We start from the raw sequence: 17,999 nt of genomic DNA, 5'->3' as shown, positions 1-17,999 counted from the left end.
AGCTTAGTGTGGCACAGGGCAGCTCTCTAATGTCGGTCGCATTGGTTCGGGAGGGGAGACGCCCAAAGATGGATGGTCTTTATTTTACTCTAATTGCAGATGTGATCATAATCCCAGAATGAGACGTTTGGGGAAGATGCTCTCAGGGAGAGAGAGAGAGAGTGGAGAGAGTGAGTGGAGGGAGAGAGAGAGAGAGAGAGAGAGAGAGAGAGAGAGAGAGAGAGAGAGAGAGAGAGAGAGAGATGAGGTAGAGAGAGAGATGAGGTAGAGAGAGAGGATGGAATGAGAGAGTCTGATTAAATCAGACTGAAGAGGAGTAATGGACTCAGACGCAGACTGATGACAGACTGACCAAAATCACCAATATAGAGGCGGGGGGGCGGGGGGGACTGAAGGGGGGAGGGGGGAGTTGGGCGGTTACGAGGGGAGGAGAGGAGAGGAGAGGAGAGCAGACGATGAGTCGGACTGTGAGTTGACAGAGAGGTGATGGGCAACTGCACCAAGTCGTCTATGAACAACACCATGAGGAAGGTAAGACAGCAGGGACTTCTCTGTGGGGCCTTGAATCACAGGAGCTTTGAGCTGCATGGGAGTTGTTGTATGTGTCTGTTGGGATGGTTAGCTGCTGTGATTATAATGTGTCGGTAGGAAATTATTCTATACTTGTTTTAAAGATTTTCGACTTGGAAAAAGCCCTCGGTTTGAAGGCTTTCATAGGTTAAGATTTGATCAAAGTTTTTTTGAAATACGTAATTGCATAAAATTGCAATAATACTCCATGTATGAATGTGCAGTTACATGTACGATTTAATAGAGTTAATAATTAGTTGATGCCATGGATTCCCTAAAGCTGACGGAAGCACATACCGACACACACACACACGCACACACACACACACGCACACACACACACGCACACACACGCACACACACGCACACAAAAGCCATTGGCCTCACCGTGCTGCTATAGGAGTCATCGATGGTTCCTGGAGAGGACAGAGTCTATCTGTTTCATACCGAGCGTGTCGGGTGCTTAAAGAGTACAAGGACGTTGTTGTGGGATTAACTGGCCTCTGGGTCCCTGGGACTCTGGGAAGGGGGCGACTGAAGGGCAGCAGCCCCCAGCGGGGGGTCTGGAGGCGGGGGCCGGAGGGGCACGGGGCCCCCACCCAGACGCAGCGGAGCCCCCGGATAACGGGTTGCCAGATAACGATCACCCGACCAGCACGCTGGTCAAGAAGTGCAACGGGGTGCAGGACATCGTAGGCCACGCCTGCATCTTCCTGAAGCAGGGCTTTTCCCAGACCGCCGTATGTAGGACACACACACACACACACACACACACACACACACACACACACACACACACACACACACACACACACACACACACACGGTGATACTGTCCCCGTGTACGTGAACGCCTTCACCGCCATACATTCCTGACCCAGGCATCGTCCTCATCATCATCGCCCCTTGTGTGGTCGTCACGGCGACCTCCATCTCCCCGCCACACACGACGGGTGTGCGTGTTCCGCCTCACACTTTCGACCAATCAGAAGCCCCGTGGGTTCGGGAGGTTCTCCCGCCGGTCGATCGGTTAGTTCCATGGAAACAGGATTGAGTAGCGGTCACAGAGGCCATAGCTGACTACTCTAGCGATGTGCGTTGGAAAGTAGTGTGGGCTGAAGACCAGAACGCCTATCAGATCGAGCTGATACGCTGAGAAAAGTAGTTCCCCTAGTTCGACAACATCAAATTATTATTTATTAGAGTTGTTTTTTAGTAGGGAGTTGAGAGACAATCAAGAAAAAAAACGGTTGATTCTGGAAGTGACGTCTGATCTCACTTCCACATCTTCAAAGGTCAAAATTTGGTTGGAAATATCTTCCATAGCAACTGTCTGTTATTCACAGCAGCGATCTGCTATTCAGAAAACACAGACAGCTGACTCAACGGACAGAGCTCACGGTCCAGTGCTCTCAATGCGTGATATCTGGCAGACTGCAGTTCTCTTACCTGCCAAAAGGGTCAGTAGTGGGCAGTTTTCCGTTTTCATTGGTTCCTCTGCTGTCTGTATAGTTGAACATCATTTTCCATCATGTATTAGTTCCTTCATAACGTGACATCTGTGATTCCTCCACCCCATTGTTTGTGTCTACCTAAAGAGCTGTGACCTTGACTGTTGGTTTGGCCTTCACTGCTTGTTTATCCATGTTTAAACATGTTTATACATGTTAAACATTTTTATACATATAAAACATGTAGCGGTCAAAGACAGACCTCATATGATGTCATATTAGAACCATGTGATTATGATGTTGATTGCCACAGCAATTGAAACATTTGTTGTTTGAATGCATGCATAAACATGTGTTGATGTACTCTTTATGTTTATATGTGCGAGTGTGTGAGTGTGTGCATCTGTGTTTGTGTCAATTGTGTGTGTGTGTGTGTGTGTGTGTGTGTGTGTGTGTGTGTGTGTGTGTGTGTGTGTGTGTGTGTGTGTGTGTGTGTGTGTGTGTGTGTGTGTGTGTGTGTGTGTGTGTGTGTGTGTGTGTGTGAGCGCCCTTGTGTGCATGCATACGTGTTTACTCATGTACGTGCGTGTAAGTGTGCATGTTTAGCATACAAGAGGACCAACCTAACCAATAGCGGTGTTAATTGTGTACCACTGTCTCCCTGCAACAGGACAGAGAGCTGCGACCGGAGGAGATTGAAGGTGAGTAACCCCCCGCCTCCAGCCCTGGCACGCTTACAGCACACAATGCACACTCAAACACACACGCCGTACCACTCATAGCACGCATTAACCCCCCCCCCCACCCCCCCCCCCCCCACCCCCCCCCCCCCCCCCCCCCCCCCACAGAGCTGCGCGAGGCGTTCGTGGAGTTCGACCGGAACAAGAAGGGCTACATCAGCTGCGGGGACCTGGGCGAGTGCATGCGGACCATGGGCTACATGCCCACCGAGATGGAGCTGATCGAGCTCAGCCAGCAGATCTGTGAGTGTCTGGGGGTCCGTCGGGGACAGCGGCAGAACCATCCGGGAGAGCGACGGGATAAAGGGGAGGTGGAATGAATCGTGGGGTGGCATAAAAGTTTCACGGAAAAAACATGTTTCGTTGTTTCGTTTCGTTTCAGTTTAGGTTGTAGATGACTTTCTTCAGCCAGAAATAAATGTGAGCCCTGCTCTTGTCTGACCTGCAGGTGGCGGTAAAGTGGACTTTGAGGACTTTGTGGAGCTGATGGGCCCCAAAATGCTGGCCGAGACGGCCGACATGATAGGCATCAAGGAACTTCGGGATGCGTTTAAAGAGGTCAGTTGGGGTTAGGGTTGTTAGGGTTAGGTTTAGAGTTGGGGTTAGGGTCAGGGTTGTTAGGGATAGGTTTAGGGTTAGGGTTGGGGTTAGGGTTAGGGTTAGGATTAGGGTTGACAGGATTCAAAAGGAAACGTCTGCAGCCATTACCAGGACACATATACACAACATTCATAGTAAACTCTAACGTCTCCCAGTCTCGTTCGTGTTTTCCATGGTCATCTTCTTCGTTTACCTCCCCCCTCCCGGTGTCTCCCGTCCAGTTCGACACCAACGGCGACGGGCAGATCAACATCATGGAGCTCAGGGAGGCCATGAAGAAGCTGATGGGAGAGCAGCTGACCAACCGGGAGATCGACGAGATCCTCAGAGACGTTGACCTCAACGGAGACGGCCTGGTCGACTTTGAGGGTGAGAGAGGGCGAGGGTGAGGAGGAGGGGGAGAGGGTGAGAGAGAGAGCGGGGGAGGGAGAGGGAGGGAGAAGGTGAGGAGGAGGGGGAGAGGGGGAGGGTAAGGGTGAGGGAGAGAGAGAGAGCGGGGGAGGGAGAGGGAGGGAGGGAGAAAGAGAGAGGAGGAGGGAGAGAGGGGGAGGGAGAAAGAGGGAGAGGAAGGGGAAAGAGAGAGGAGGAGGGAGAAGGAGAATGGGAAAGGGAGATGGAGGGAGAGAGAGAAAGAGAGATTTGTTTTAAACCTTTTTTTACATGAGCAAACTTGACTTATAACAACTAAATTAGATAAACATTTTAGAAAATGTGTCAAATGTATCCATTTATTGTGTAGTAATTCAATTCTATGTGAGAGAGTGTGTGTCTGTCTGTGTGTGCGTGCGCGCATGTGTGTGTGATACAGCGAGAGAGATAAAGAAATCTAGAGAGAGATAAAGAAATAATCAACGGCTGTATGTTCTGTCTGTGCCCGTCTGTTTAATCTTCGTGTGCCCATTTAGACATCACACGTTTAAGCCTCCCGTTTGAGTGCACTCAAATCCTTCCGTCTTATCCCAACCACCCGCTCTCTTCTTTTCGCAGAATTCGTGCGAATGATGTCACGTTGACTTAGTCCAGATGTCGGAAAGTGTGGACGACCGGAAAAGTAGATGGGAGTCTATAACATAACCCCTGGAAAGTAGAAGAGATCAAACAGAGTTGTAGTAGACATTTTTCTTGATGCACTAGCGAGCATTTTATAGCGCTGTTTTTTTTTATAAAGTTGCACTGAAAAGTATAGCCTAGTTGCTCTGAAGATACAGCGGGCATTTTGCCCGACATGTGGTGTATGGATAATGTACAAGGGTGGTAGAGGGGATTAGGTCAAATGAGCCTTGTGAAACAGCTGTGGGACATATCAAAGCTTTATATAGACAACCACACAGTATTTATGTTTAATTTTATAAATGTATTTTTTGATATATTCATGTTTGTCGTTTGAGTGGAAAGCCTTGTTTATAAAATTCGATGTTTTCTTTTTTTAATAAAACAAAATCATTGATGTCATTTTTCCCCTGGTTTTCTCGTTACGATAGGGGAAATTGCTACCTATAGCACGACTAGAATAAATAGTTTGATCATGTGATCAAACAGGTCAAACACATAGGTAAACCTATATTGTTTCGTATATAAAATAATTGCCTATGGATTTGTCTGTGTAAGATACAGCTACACCTGAAGGGTGGTTATTGCCCTACTGTAATAAACCTTGCAGTGATTTTGCAGATAGTGTCTAAGGTTTTTTTCTATATATTTATATCTTTAACCTCTTTTTGATGTAATGATTAAGTAATGATTCTCCTTAATTGTATAGCTCAATATATAGCTAATTATCATAGCTAATTGTGATTTCCCATGATAACACAACAAGGCAGACACAATGTATTTACGTCTTGACATTTTATTGAAAACTTGGCCAGGATTCTGTACAGCATAGTAGGAGTGAAATGCACTGGGCAAGTAGGTCGGGGGACAGGGGGGAATCAGAGGGGGTCTGGAAACTCAATTTCCCATGGTGCATCTCACCCTGACCCTGAGCCGAGAATCAAGAGTGACACAACAAGGGATGCCAGGTTCCCTCTCTCTTGCAGTAAAGGATTCAAAGGAGAGGTGCTGAGGAAGGGCGTGGCGCTGGGGGGAGAAAGAGAGGAGAGGAGCTAGAAAAGGCTGGAGGACGAGTGTCTGGTTTTCCACGGGGTCCTGCAGGGGGTCCAGTCTCTGAGGTGTTTCTGGAGACCCGTATGGGTGTGGGGGAGAGTTCTCGCCGCCTCACCCACAGGGTCACAGGGCGGACCTTAACAAGTGTTGAGGTACAGTCTCAGACATCTCCCCCCAGCCTTGTCCCTCTGGCTCCTCCCCTTCTCCCTGGCCTCCTTCCTGCTCCTGCGGGGGGGCTCTGGTGGGAGCTTACTTGCTGGACATGGTGTAGCAGCCCTGCTGGTGCCACTGCATGTCGCGGATACGCCTCACGGACTGGAACTGAGGGTGACGGGCGCCGTACTGGTTGAAGTGCCTGAACTCGCCCTTCTCCAGCAGGTACTGGCTACCACGGTATCCGGGGAACTGGTATCCCACCCAGCTGAGGAGAGAGACCAACACAGAAACATTTTAACATTTGCACTATTGACGTTTCTTTTGATAATTATGTTTTTCAATGTTTGCTATGAGTTCCACTCTCTCCAATAGCACCAGTTCAGTTCCTCTGAGCTTCTGGGCCACAGCTAGGTAGACTTTGAGACGTGTCGGTACACTTACGTTCCGCAGCTGACGGTGATGCTGCCAACTCTGTCGGTGAAGCCGTAGGAGAACATGCTGGGGACATCATCGTCCATGATCTCCATCTTGCGGCCCTTGAACTCTCCGACCTCATACAGGCAGATCTTGTGCTTCTCGGGGTCCTGGGGGGACAAGGAGAGGGCAAAGGGTTAAAGGATGGTGTGATGGTGGTGGTGGTGTTGATGATGTGATGGTGTTGAAGGTGGTGGTGGTGGTGGTGGTGGTGGTGGGGGTGACGGAGGAGCTGGGGGAGGTGGTTCCTTACCATCCTCACGGGCCTGAAGGACAGCAGGTAGTCGTTCTTCTGGCAGTTGCTCCAGGAGTCCCAACGGGGGTACTCGCCCTTCTCCAGGATGTACATCTCACCACAGAAGTTCATCTGCTCGAAACCCACGAAACTGCAGGGGCACACACCGGAGAATAGGAGGCGTTAGGATGAGCAGAACTGTGGAACACCACGGCTCTTGAGCCCATCCATAGTAGTCCTCGATGTCGGTGGGCCAGCCGTCGGTACTTACGGTCCGCACTCCACACGCAGGGAGCGCACGCGATCCATGCCCATCTCGCAGACGTTCATGCACTCGTTGCTGATCTCCATCATGCGGCCCTGGAAGTTCTCCTGGTCGAACACGTACATCTGGCGGGGGACAGGAGACCCGTGGTCGGTCAGTACACGCAAGCATTCACTGCCTCAGTTTGTCCAAATGATCATCTGCAGCTGAGGCCCAGTTCATAGGATGGTGGGTTGAAGTGGACCACAGCAGGGACCACTGTTTGTGCTGTTCCTGAGAGGTACCCACCTTGTAGGACATCATTCCCATCTCGGACTTCTTGCTCTGGGCGGCCTTGCCGTCAGTCTGGGAAGCGGTCTTGGTCTTCTCGCTGGACATGATTGCTAGGGGGGAGAGAGACAGAGGACGTTACACATACGCTCAGGTGTGTCACTCCACCACAGTGGAACTGGGTGGTTTAGATTAATTGAACCATAAGAGCTAGACTGGAGATTGACATGGATCTAAACATCCCATGTACTTCTATCTCTGTACTCAGATTAAACAGCCGAAGCTGTATCGGAGGGTTCACCGATGGAGGTTCACTTTACCTGTTGGTGCTACTGGTGCCTCAATCAAGGAAACGTGTGTGCCACCACAGAGTCAGCCCAGCCCTTTTATACCCTGGCGACCAGGGGGGAGGGATTAGCCGGAGAGAAACAAACCTGCTGAGGTCAGAGAGCCGGGACAATAGAAGTCCGAACATCATCACAGAGGGACGGCCTGGGGGGGGGGGGGGAGTGGAACAAACTATACTGGCTCCGAGAGGTGGGACGCTCCAACACACAGCAACATGGTAGAAGAGTTTACAGGCTGAGTATTGGTTGTGGTGCTGGGAGCAAAAGTTACAACAAACAGTCCAACAGTCCATCACTTAACACACCAGAAACCCTTCCTGTACCGACAGCAATATATTGTTTCTCTTTCTTCTGACAAATGTAGAAATCGCTTTGGATAAAAGCGTCTGTTAAATGCCCTAAATGTAAATGTAAACGTCTTCAGAAACTGTTTGCGGGGTGTATGGAAACTGTCAGTCACTCACAACATCATGGCCTCATAATATAACTATTATATGCGACAAATATATTTATCCAAACATTTGAATCATAACCAATAGCTTATTTGATGGACTTTCTGGAGGTCAGCTCTTTAAAACGTTGTATTTTGGATCCCTCTCATATTATTTGTTCTAAATGACGAACGATAAGAGAATGTTAAGGATCCTAGTCATGTCATGGCCACACATTTGCCCAGCACAGATAGGCCACATTAATGACAGGTATGAAAACGATATTAGCATATAGGCCTACAATGACCATAAGTCAAACGCTAATGGTCAAAAATTAACTAATGGTCAAAAATTAACGCTGGACACAGAGTGTTCATTTTTGTTTTAATTTCTGTGGAATCTGCTCTTCACTTCTTCATTGGAAACATAGATTCTCCCTATGTAAACATCGCGTATTGTTTCATGATTGTTTCATTAACGACACTGGTGATCATCACATGAGTGTTCAACATATTAATGAACGGGTGTACAGGAGATAACTCTAGACTTCTTTGAAGATGTGTTGGATCAGTGTGATTTGCTGACTTTCTTTTATTTCTACACATCACATTGCTTTTATTTTTACACATTATTTCAATTTTTTTTCCAGTTCCACTCGCCCAAAGGCTGCCACATTTCAGTTGATCCGCACATTCCCCACAGCTCCCTAGTCCCATTGTGAACGGACACTGTCGGCGGATTGCTGACCGGGGCTCGAACCTGCCGGCGCGCTATTGTTCCCCCCTGACAACAGCATCACGCAGGCCGGCGCGCTCGTGATGGAACCGCGCTACACAGTAGAATATGCTGAGCTGGCCAGCGGGACGCACGGGCATACAGCGAGCGCGCTTTGCATGCATTTGGGACGATTGGGAGAGGCGCGCTCCAACGACCGCTTCGTGGACGCGCGTGGGCAGGCGCGCTCTTCGGCAGGCGATATAAAACTGAAGCGCCAGGTTCTCTCAAAGTTCTACGTAAAAAACAGCCGTTAGGCGCGTGCCATATACAAGCAAGTTCAAAGAGAGTCAATCTAGGTAAGGACGCACTTGTGGTAATTCGACAAAAGCTAGGGATTGTATATGTATTTCATATATGTATTTCATACTTCAGTTTGGATTTAATCAAGTATTGATAAAGTGAGTCAGGGCATTAAGTGCCCATAGAGATTTCTAGTGTTCTTTCAACAAACTTTCTCAATAGTTTTTTTACTTTAATTTTATGTTCCATTGATCAACTTCCTGTTCATCTATATTTTAAATTGTCATTATTTTGGGATGCTAACTTATCCAACAAACCTATCCAAAGCCGCAGCCCATCTAGATCCTACATGGTCGAGAGACTCAATGTGTTCAGCAGCTTGACTCTGAGATCTACAATCTTTCTAAGGAGTGTTTGTTCCTCAGGTGTTAACATGTACAGAAATACAAGGTACCCCATGAACCAGCCCATGGTCCACTCTGGAATGGGCATGGCTCCCTTCTTCAAGGTAAGCCCCCCCACCGAGATGACCACACTGACGACAACTCTTCACCTGATTCCTCTTGTTTCCTGTTACTAATCAACTGTTGATGAAAAAACAGAAATGTCCTCTGGTTCTCATTGGCTCTCGTGTCTCTTTCCCCCCCCCCCCCCCACAGGTGACTGTGTTTGAGCAGGAGCATTTCCAGGGCAAGTGCCAGGAGTTCACCTCCGAGTGCTGCAACATCCAGGAGTGCGGCCTGGACAACATCCGTTCCATCAGGGTGGAGAGCGGAGCGTAAGTAGGGGCCGAGGCCATCTTTAAACCTGCTGGTCTCTGCATGTGTACCTCACACCGTCTTAAAGCATTTAAATGGTGCAGGCGGCTATAGGGTGCTCGTCTTCCTTGTGATGGTGTCCATCCCCAAGGTCCCCGGGCTAATCTGTAGGGATTCATGAGCGTGATGTCCACACTTATTGTATGTCGTATTCACTCATAGTACTTAGTTATGTAGCATCTTATCCTAGCTATCTTGGTAGTATACGGGAAATGGGTTAGCGATTGTCGGTGCTTGGCACTTGGTTCTATGAACATCCTTACTGTACCGACAGTGATGTCTTTTTTCCCTTTCTTATGACAAATGTACTTATTGTAAGTCCCTTTGGATAAAAGCGTCTGCTTAATGCCCTGAATAAGTGAAATTAAATGAATGATGCCATGTTCACTGTAAGAAGCCCCTGCTAAAACAGGTGAAACCAAAGAAACACACTTCTGCTCCACGAGGTCAACTCTCTCTCTGTCTCTGACTCTCCAGCTGGGTGGGCTTTGAGCACCACGACTTCCAGGGCCAGCAGTTCATCCTGGAGAGGGGAGAGTACCCCCACTGGGACTCGTACAGCGGCTCCCTGTCCTACCACGTGGAGCGCCTCATGTCGCTGCGCCCCATCTACTGCGCTGTGAGTCCCGTGTGACCCTAACCCTGTGGGGGTTCATGCCTCTCTGCGGCATCGTAGTTAACCGAAAAGCGGTTTTGCGGTCGATAGACGCTTAGACAGAGGGGGGGGGGGGGGGGGGGTCATCGTAGGACAGTCACTGAGGTGTCACTCAGGGCATGGGGTAGTCGACTGAACCGGTGAAGATACGTCTCCCCGTGCCGTGGTGCAGCAAAGGGTCTATCGACGCGAGGAGCAGAGCTGGAGTCACGTTTATCACACGAGTCAAATAATAAGCCATGTCGAGTTGGGAAACATGTCAGTTTATGCAGCTCAGTCAGATCCACCTCCTCACGTTGTCGTCTCCCCCCCCCCCCATCCGGTCGCCGCAGTCCCACCAGAGCAGCCGCATGATGATCTTCGAGAAGGAGAACTTCCTGGGCCGCAGCGTGGAGATGTGTGACGACTACCCCTCCCTGCAGGCCATGGGCTGGATGAAGCCCGAGGTGGGCTCCATGCACGTGCAGTGTGGCGCGTAAGTCAGGCCGGGACCTCCGTGCACCAACACACACACACCGCCCACCCACACACACGCACGCCGCTGAGGTGTTCACCCACAGCAGGGTCATTCAATCACGACTCACTGCAGAGTCCGATTCCACACTCTGAGTCACTGGAACCAATGGCGTCTCTGACGGCTCCCCCTCCTCCCTCCGCAGCTTTGTGTGCTACCAGTTCCCCGGCTACAGGGGCCAGCAGTACATCATGGAGTGCGAGAGGCACAGCGGAGACTACCAGAACTGGAAGAACTGGGGCTCCCACTGCCAGACCCCCCAGATCCAGTCCATCAGGCGTATCCAGCACTAAGAGGAGGCCCGGCTCTGCCAGAGGCGCTGGTGAGCAACCCGACACAAGGGCGACCCAATCCAGCGGCCTGCACCCCACACCTCCTCCTTCATTCCTCTCCTTTGCCTTCAGATTTTTGCCCACACTTACATCCTTCACATCACTTCCTGACTACTAATCTTCAATTCCCTCCCTCCTCCCCCCCCCCTCCACAGGGAATGGAACCCGCCACCTCCGACGCAACATCTGATCCGGAAGTAAAACGAGAGACAATAATCGCAGTTTGAAGCACAAGAGACGCACACGCACACACAAAACCTCACTCCCTCAAACAAACAAACAAACACACACACACACACTGAGATGCACCGACGACCCTTCCTGTTAGCACGGTGGTCTTATCTTTAGGTTGCTGCTGACGCACACAGGGACAGACCACGCACACCACCGCACGCTCAACACACCTGCGCTGACACACACCTGCGCCGCGCTCCTGGGGCCTAGTACCCTGTTGGTCCCGGCCCCCCTTGGGGGGAGGGTGGGGAGAGAACCACACCCCCCCCTCTGAAGAGAGCTGGAAGCCAAGCAGGGAGGTGGGGGGAGCAGAGGGTGGTTCCAGAGTGCAACTGCTAGGTCTGAAGGTTGGTTTCCCAGGGTGCACCTGGGTGTCTTCAGAGCGGCTGGACTCGGGGGGCCGCTGTGCAGTGCAGCTCAGATGTGTTCTGCTGTTGTGTGGTGTCAAGGTCCTTCCTCATGGTCTATGATCAATAAAATTGGGTTCACATCAAGCTTGTGTGTTCATTCATGTTCTCCATGCCAGTGATGGTGCAAAGTACTAGTAGAGATTACTCAATACTTTTCAAACACTTTCTACAATATGGGAAGAAATAAATACAGGTAAATTACAGCGGATCATCTTATTTTTATTTTGGTTTAGGGTGTACAAAATAGTGTGATCCCTGATTTAAATACCAGAATATGCTGAGGTACTGAAGGATCTAAATAAAATTAACAACGGGATCACTTGAAGTGATCTAAAGTTTGGTCTGTATGACACTATGGGTTAAACACAATTCAACTTGGTCACATTAATAACCTAGCACAAATTAGCACATATGATAAAATCAACTTAAAAGTACTTAAAGAAAGGTAGCAATCCAACAATTGAACGGACAATAACACTAAAGCTGCAGTTTTCATTTTTAAAGTTAAGTGCTTTGGGGGTCCAGTGCTTTTGGCAGAAACGTCAGAGCTTTTAAAGACTAATTAACGTATATTCTCAACAATACTTTTTACATCACAGCAATAACATTTAGAACGGAAAAAACAGCGATGTCAATCTAGTTAGATCGCAGATTTCCCACTTTGCTGGGAGATCTTTTCTTCCCAACCAGTAGCTGCAGTTTGAGGTTTATGTGCGTTTGGCTGGCTGTCTGGAGGTAGAGATAGATGGGGACAGGGAAGAATGATAGGTTCAGCAACAAGCAATTCTGTTATCTTTACACTGGGGCTGCAAGAAAAATGGACAGTTCTCTACAAAAGTTCCCAAAGAACAAACGGATCAATGAGCTTGGTTTGACAGGAAAAACTAAATTATTTAGTTCATATACTGTGTAGCAGAAAAGGGAAAAGCAAAAGGTTTTAGCCACCAAATGTGTGGTATCAAATTAAATGTAACCATGTGATCACACTGAGGATTGGGCTGAACTTACCTATATGGCAGGGGACAGGACGACAGGCCCTGGGACTGACTGCAGGCCATCTCTCCTCCCACCACATCAACGTCCTCTTCCTCTTCCTCCCTCAGCTCAGGCTTTAACATCCGGGCCAGGCTGAACGCAGGAGGGGGCTTGGGGCTCCAACCACCAGTGTCATCCACATCCACCTCCACCTCTTCATCGACCTCCTCCTCCTCCCAACTTCCCGTGGATCCCAGGTTGAACCCTGAACCCCGGCGCGAAGGTGCCGCTCCTGTGAAACGCTTCCTAGAGGAGACCGCCCTTGCGTCTTTCCCCGGTGAGTAGTGGTGCACGGTGAGGCCGGGTCCGGAGGGAGGCGCTAGGATGTCGACTTCAGGTGACCCCGCCGGATCAAAGCCGCCCTCTGAATCCACCCCGACGTCGACGACGACCTCTTCATTAACGTTGACCTCCTCGTCGATCTCATCGTCGACGCAGACCTCCTCTTCGGCGTCGACCTCCTTGTCGAGCTCCTCTTTGACGCCCACCTCCTCCTCGACGCCCACCTCCTCTTTGACGTCCACCTCCTCCTCGACGCCCACCTCCTCCTTGATGCCCACCTCCTCCTCGACGCCCACCTCCTCCTCGACGCCCACCTCCTCCTCGACGCCCACCTCCTCCTCGACGCCCACCTCCTCCTCGACGCCCACCTCCTCCTCGACGCCCACCTCCTCCTCGACGCCCACCTCCTCCTCCTCGACGCCCACCTCCTCCTCGACGCCCACCTCCTCCTCGTTGATGCCCACCTCCTCCTCGACGCCCACCTCCTCCTCGACGCCCACCTCCTCCTCGACGCCCACCTCCTCCTCGACGCCCACCTCCTCCTCGACGCCCACCTCCTCCTCGACGCCCACCTCCTCCTCGACGCCCACCTCCTCCTCGACGCCCACCTCCTCCTCGACGCCCACCTCCTCCTCGACGCCCACCTCCTCTTTGACGTCCACCTCCTCCTCGACGTCCACCTCCTCCTCGACGCCCACCTCCTCCTCGACGCCCACCTCCTCCTCGACGTCCACCTCCTCCTCGACGTCCACCTCCTCCTCGACGCCCACCACCTCTTCGACGTCGACCTCTTCCTCGACGTCGACCTCCTCGTCTTCGTCCATCAACGCCGCCCCGGTCCTCGTCTCCTGGCCCGTCTCCGAGGCTTTGACAGAGGCGATGGCTGCCGCCTGCTGCTGTCCCGTCCCTGCTTCTGACTCCACTTCTAAAACGTCTACCACTACCTCGGAGGTAGGCTCTGGCGAGCGGTCGCCATGGTTGCTGTGGCCTTGTAGCAAATCCACAGCGACCACATCGATAACATCGTCTGTGTCCAGCGTTACCCTCCCTTCCTCTTCGTCGGACCGACAGGGAAGGTGTCCTGAGTTGGGTGTGCCTAGTTCTGGGGTGACGGGTCCCTCCTGGTCCAGACAAACCCTCTTTGCCTCGATGACCCACCTCTGGGGCTCTAGGTGCCTTTTTCTCCACCGCCGTAGCAATGGCCGTGATTGTACTTCTGGAAGCGTCCCTTGTAGGTCTTCACGTTGACCCTTGATCCTTGGCTTTTGCCTTCCATCTCCGCCAAAACTCTGCGTAGCCTGCGTGTGATTGGTTGTTGTAGCGGCCAATAGGGCGCGGCTACCCGTGTGCCAAGCTTTTTCTTCTTTGTGAGTGCTCGTGAACGGGCCAACTGAAGCCGCCGGTGGCCCTGAATGTGTTGGCTGGATAGGAGCCATCGTCTGCTGGATGCAGAACAGATCCACAGACAGACGGAGGCAAAGTCAGAGTGTCAACATCAACACAATGTTGTTTACACAATGTAACACACAGCATGCCTCTTTAGTAGCCGAGTGTGAACAGAGTACTCACCGTGTCGTGCTGCTCTTTGATCCTGCTCCTGATGGGGTAGGAGATCAGCGGTCTGGGAGACGGAGGAACCGACGGAGGAACCGACGGAGGAACCGACGGAGTGGGGGGCAGAGCTGTATTCTAGGAAGCAGATTTTGTGTGGGATTTATGTAAAAAAATTATTGGGATCCGAACTTTCAGCTGTCTGATAATAACATACAATGTCAAAAGATGATACATTTTTATAAAAAATTAATATAAATATATAAGCTGTACATATTTATATGTAAAAAACACCTTTGCGTCTGTACTGAGACATCTGTGTCCGTCGAGATAGGACTGCAGCAGAGGGCTCCTCCTTAGATACACCACGGGCACCAGCCTCAGCTTCTCCACCCCCCCCTCCGCTCCCACCGCCAGTCCCAGGGCCCCAGGCCCCAGGGCCCCGGCCTGCCACCAGGCCGACAGCATGGCTTTGCTCCGGCTGGAAGGCTCGCCGGTCCTCTTGCCGGGCGCTTTGAGCTTCAGCTCGGGGGCCGTGACGACAGCGGGGCCACACGCTGCCCACGGCCCCCCGCCGGACGGGGCGCCGTCGCAGGGCTTGCCTCCGGGACGTTTGGGCGCCGTCGGGGCCTGGGAGGGCGGCGTCACTCGCCGTGGCGTCGAGGAGGAAGATGATGTCGAGGTCGACCTCTTCAGCCTCTTCCGAGGGCTGCTTGATTATGGATAAAAAAAAATCATAATCACAGTTCTTAGGGTCAATATTGAAATCACGATTATTCAAATAATTATTGAAAACATGATGCATTTATTCAGCATTTCTCTCTAAAATAACACTTTGTCACTGAATTTACCCCTTAAAAAAATACAAAAAATTCAAATCGAAAATAATTATTATTCTTTTAGATCGTTTTGAGACCATCAAAATCAGATGACACAGGCATTACCTACCTCGGCCTCGGGCCCCTCCCCTCGGAGTCCCCCGTGCTGCCCGCGGCCGGCGTGACGCTCGGGCTCCCCGCGGTGCCATCGGCCCACCGTGGCTCCGGGGGGGTGTTGAAGCCGGGCTCACCACGGAGACCCCCGACGCCGTGATGTCGTCTGCGTTTCCGAGGGCGGCCGACCTTCCGCGGAGGCCCCTTGCGTCTGCGTCCCGTCGATCCGGTCTCGGCCTGCGTCTCCCCCCCGCCGCCGCCGCCCTCCGCCCCCGGGGCCGGACCGCCGCTCCGGGCGTGGCCCCCGCCGTCAACCCCGCCGTCGACCCCGCCGTCGACCCCGCCGTCGACCCCGCCGCCGCAGTGGGCCACCTTCAGCTCGAAGGAGCGCAGGAAGTGGTCCAGGATGTCGTTGAGCTCCCCCTCCGTCGAGGGCGGCGGCATCTCGCCCCCGGTCCGACCGGCCTGGGACCACGTGGAGCCGCCGGTACCGCCCGGGGAAGGGAGTCCCGGCCCACCCCCACTCTCATCTGGTGCTGCCACGGCAATGCAGGAAGATGGAGTACCGCCCACAGAACCACTGACGAAAGGGGTCGGCGGCGGGGCATGACTGGCGGTGGTGTTGTTGGTGCTTCTGTTGTTGTTGTTGTTGTTGTCGATGCCCATCATGAACTGCTCCAGGAGCCGGTCGAACTGATCCGATTGGTCGAAGAGCTCCGGCGGGTCGAGCTCCGGGCTGCTGGTCTTGGGGAGGGCCGTGGTGTGCCACAGGGACGGGGCGGGGGCCGTGTAGGGGGGCGGGCCTGGTGGGGACGGGGGAACGACGAGGTCGATGATACTCTCCTACAACGGAAGAGAAAAGGTGCAAATCGCAAAAAAAACAAAATGTAACATGCACATGCATGTATGAAGAAGGTAGTAAGAATGTGTAATCAACAACACAGCCTCTGCTGTCTCTGATCGGTCTCTGGAAGGCCCTTCCTCACCGGGTAGCGGGCGTACCCTTAAGGCTCCGGACCGCAGCGACCCGGGTTTGAATCCCGCCCCCGCGGTCCTTTGGTGCATGTTGTCCCCTCTCTCTCCCAGACCTTCCTGTCTAACTCACTCTATCATAATTTAAAAAAAATAAAGAATAATAAAGAATAAAAAAAAATACCCGCCCCCTCACCTCGGGGGCGGGTCGCGCTGAGCCCTTCCTGCTGCCACGGTTGTCTCGGCAACGCTTCTTACTCGCCACCAGCTGGTCCACACTGCCGACCTGCCGCGCCTCGCTCTGGCCCCGCCTCTTCCGTCGCGGCCTCCTGGTCCTCAGGCACAGCGACCGGCCCACGGCCCCTCCCCCCTGGCCCATCTTGGAGACGAGCGTCCCCCAAACCCTCCTCTCGCCAATCCACGGGGGGGGGGCCGCCGCCGCCGCCGCCTTCCAGCCCGCGGCCCCCCATTGGGCGGCACCTCGTCCCCTCGCCGCCCCTCTGGCTCTAGGCGTCCTCGCGCTGTGCGCCCCCGCCGCCGCGGCCCGACAGGCCCCCCCACCTCCTCCTCGGCCCCTCCCCCCCCTGTGACCCCTCCCCCCGGCCGGCTCCTCCCGGCCCGGGTTCAGGAAGTGGTTGATGTAGGCGGGGATGTTGCCCTCGAAGCGCCATAGCTCCTCCCCCTCGCCCGTCGTCAAGGGCGGCCCGTGGGCGGGGCCCCCCCAGAGCTCGGCGCCCTGGGGGGGCGGAGCTAGGGCCGGGGGGAGGCCGAAGACGGAGGGAGCAGGGGGCGGGTCGCCAGGGTGCGAGAGGAGGGGGGAGGGGAGGTAGGGGGGGTCGGCCCCCTCCCTGTGCCCACACGCCTCCCCCCACAGGGCGGGGGCAGGGCCCTGGGTAACCCCTCTCCCCCGGTCTGGGCATGGCGGCGCGGGGTACGACTGCACCGCGGCGTCCCTAAGCTCCGCCCCGCCCGCCTTCACCTCCACCAGCCCGTGGACGCCGAGCCGGGCGGCGGCCGAGAGCGCCCGCCGCCGCCCCTCCTCCCCCTCCCCCGCCATCTCCCCGCAGTACAGAAGGGCCCCCAGCTGCAGCAGGGTGCCGGCCTCCAGGGCGCTGAACTCCAGCAGGCGGGCCCCGCCCGAGGGGGGCGGCGGGGGGGTGAGGGCGGCCGCCAGCACGGGGCTGAGCGCCGCGACGACACAGCTGTGCACCGGCAGAGACACCCCTTCAGACGGGACGAGGGGCGGGACATTGAACAGTTAACACACAGACATTAGAATGATGTCCGTGAAGGGACCGAGCCTGAGGTGAATGATAGTTTAAGTATACACTACACGGGGACACTCCAGAAGTAAACAAGATAACACTTTTTGCCGAGATGTTTGTTTTTACACTTGCAAAGCGGGACATTTTGCGATGAAAACAATATCCCGAGTTGGCGATCTCAATCGTGGGCTAATGCTCAATATCCCGGGATAGCGAACCAATCAAATTGCCCCATCGTAGGAGGTTCACGTGTAGCATATACTAAAAAATCAAGATATATAGCTGCATAATATATATATATGTATATATATAGATATGTATACACGCTATGTTGTGGAGT

The 17,999-nt window shown here is 53.0% G+C and overlaps 4 protein-coding genes across 6 annotated transcripts in view; 3 read left to right on the top strand and 1 right to left on the bottom strand.

The window, feature by feature from the left end:
* The window catches only part of LOC132465740 (calcium-binding protein 2-like), a 10,980-nt gene extending 6,167 nt beyond the window's left edge, over positions 1-4,813 (top strand). The window contains exons 1-7 of one of the 3 annotated variants that reach the window (XM_060062493.1): positions 433-531; positions 1,098-1,310; positions 2,692-2,722; positions 2,870-3,004; positions 3,210-3,319; positions 3,583-3,730; positions 4,349-4,813. In XM_060062493.1, the coding sequence (XP_059918476.1) occupies positions 487-531; positions 1,098-1,310; positions 2,692-2,722; positions 2,870-3,004; positions 3,210-3,319; positions 3,583-3,730; positions 4,349-4,374 (708 nt within the window). In that variant the 5' untranslated portion in view covers positions 433-486 and the 3' untranslated portion in view covers positions 4,375-4,813. Of the gene's footprint in view, positions 1-432; positions 532-1,097; positions 1,311-2,691; positions 2,723-2,869; positions 3,005-3,209; positions 3,320-3,582; positions 3,731-4,348 lie in introns of those variants that run through there. The other 2 variants (XM_060062494.1, XM_060062492.1) reach the window with 2 other exon arrangements.
* Positions 4,814-5,191: 378 nt separating this feature from the next.
* LOC132465742 (beta-crystallin B1-like) lies at positions 5,192-7,302 on the bottom strand. The gene is made up of 6 exons (XM_060062495.1): positions 7,185-7,302; positions 6,883-6,977; positions 6,601-6,719; positions 6,348-6,480; positions 6,062-6,204; positions 5,192-5,885 (listed from the first exon to the last, which is right to left on the bottom strand). Exons 2-6 carry the CDS (start codon positions 6,970-6,972, stop codon positions 5,714-5,716), a joined length of 657 nt encoding a protein of 218 aa, XP_059918478.1. The 5' UTR covers positions 6,973-6,977; positions 7,185-7,302; the 3' UTR covers positions 5,192-5,713.
* A 1,262-nt stretch (positions 7,303-8,564) lies between these two features.
* cryba1l1 (crystallin, beta A1, like 1) lies at positions 8,565-11,706 on the top strand. Its single transcript, XM_060062496.1, has 7 exons — positions 8,565-8,715; positions 9,085-9,167; positions 9,319-9,437; positions 9,955-10,096; positions 10,465-10,607; positions 10,792-10,968; positions 11,134-11,706. The coding sequence occupies exons 2-6, from the start codon at positions 9,093-9,095 to the stop codon at positions 10,937-10,939; spliced, it is 627 nt and encodes a 208-aa protein (XP_059918479.1). The 5' UTR covers positions 8,565-8,715; positions 9,085-9,092; the 3' UTR covers positions 10,940-10,968; positions 11,134-11,706.
* Positions 11,707-12,981: 1,275 nt separating this feature from the next.
* LOC132466517 (uncharacterized) lies at positions 12,982-14,293 on the top strand. The gene is made up of 2 exons (XM_060063768.1): positions 12,982-12,994; positions 13,448-14,293. Exons 1-2 carry the CDS (start codon positions 12,982-12,984, stop codon positions 14,185-14,187), a joined length of 753 nt encoding a protein of 250 aa, XP_059919751.1. The 3' UTR covers positions 14,188-14,293.
* The last annotated feature ends 3,706 nt before the right edge of the window (positions 14,294-17,999 follow it).

This window comes from Gadus macrocephalus, chromosome 10 (genome assembly GCF_031168955.1).
Source record: "Gadus macrocephalus chromosome 10, ASM3116895v1".
NCBI lineage: Eukaryota > Metazoa > Chordata > Actinopteri > Gadiformes > Gadidae > Gadus > Gadus macrocephalus.
Note: the sequence above shows the minus strand (reverse complement) of the source record. Positions and strands in the feature narration are given on the sequence as shown.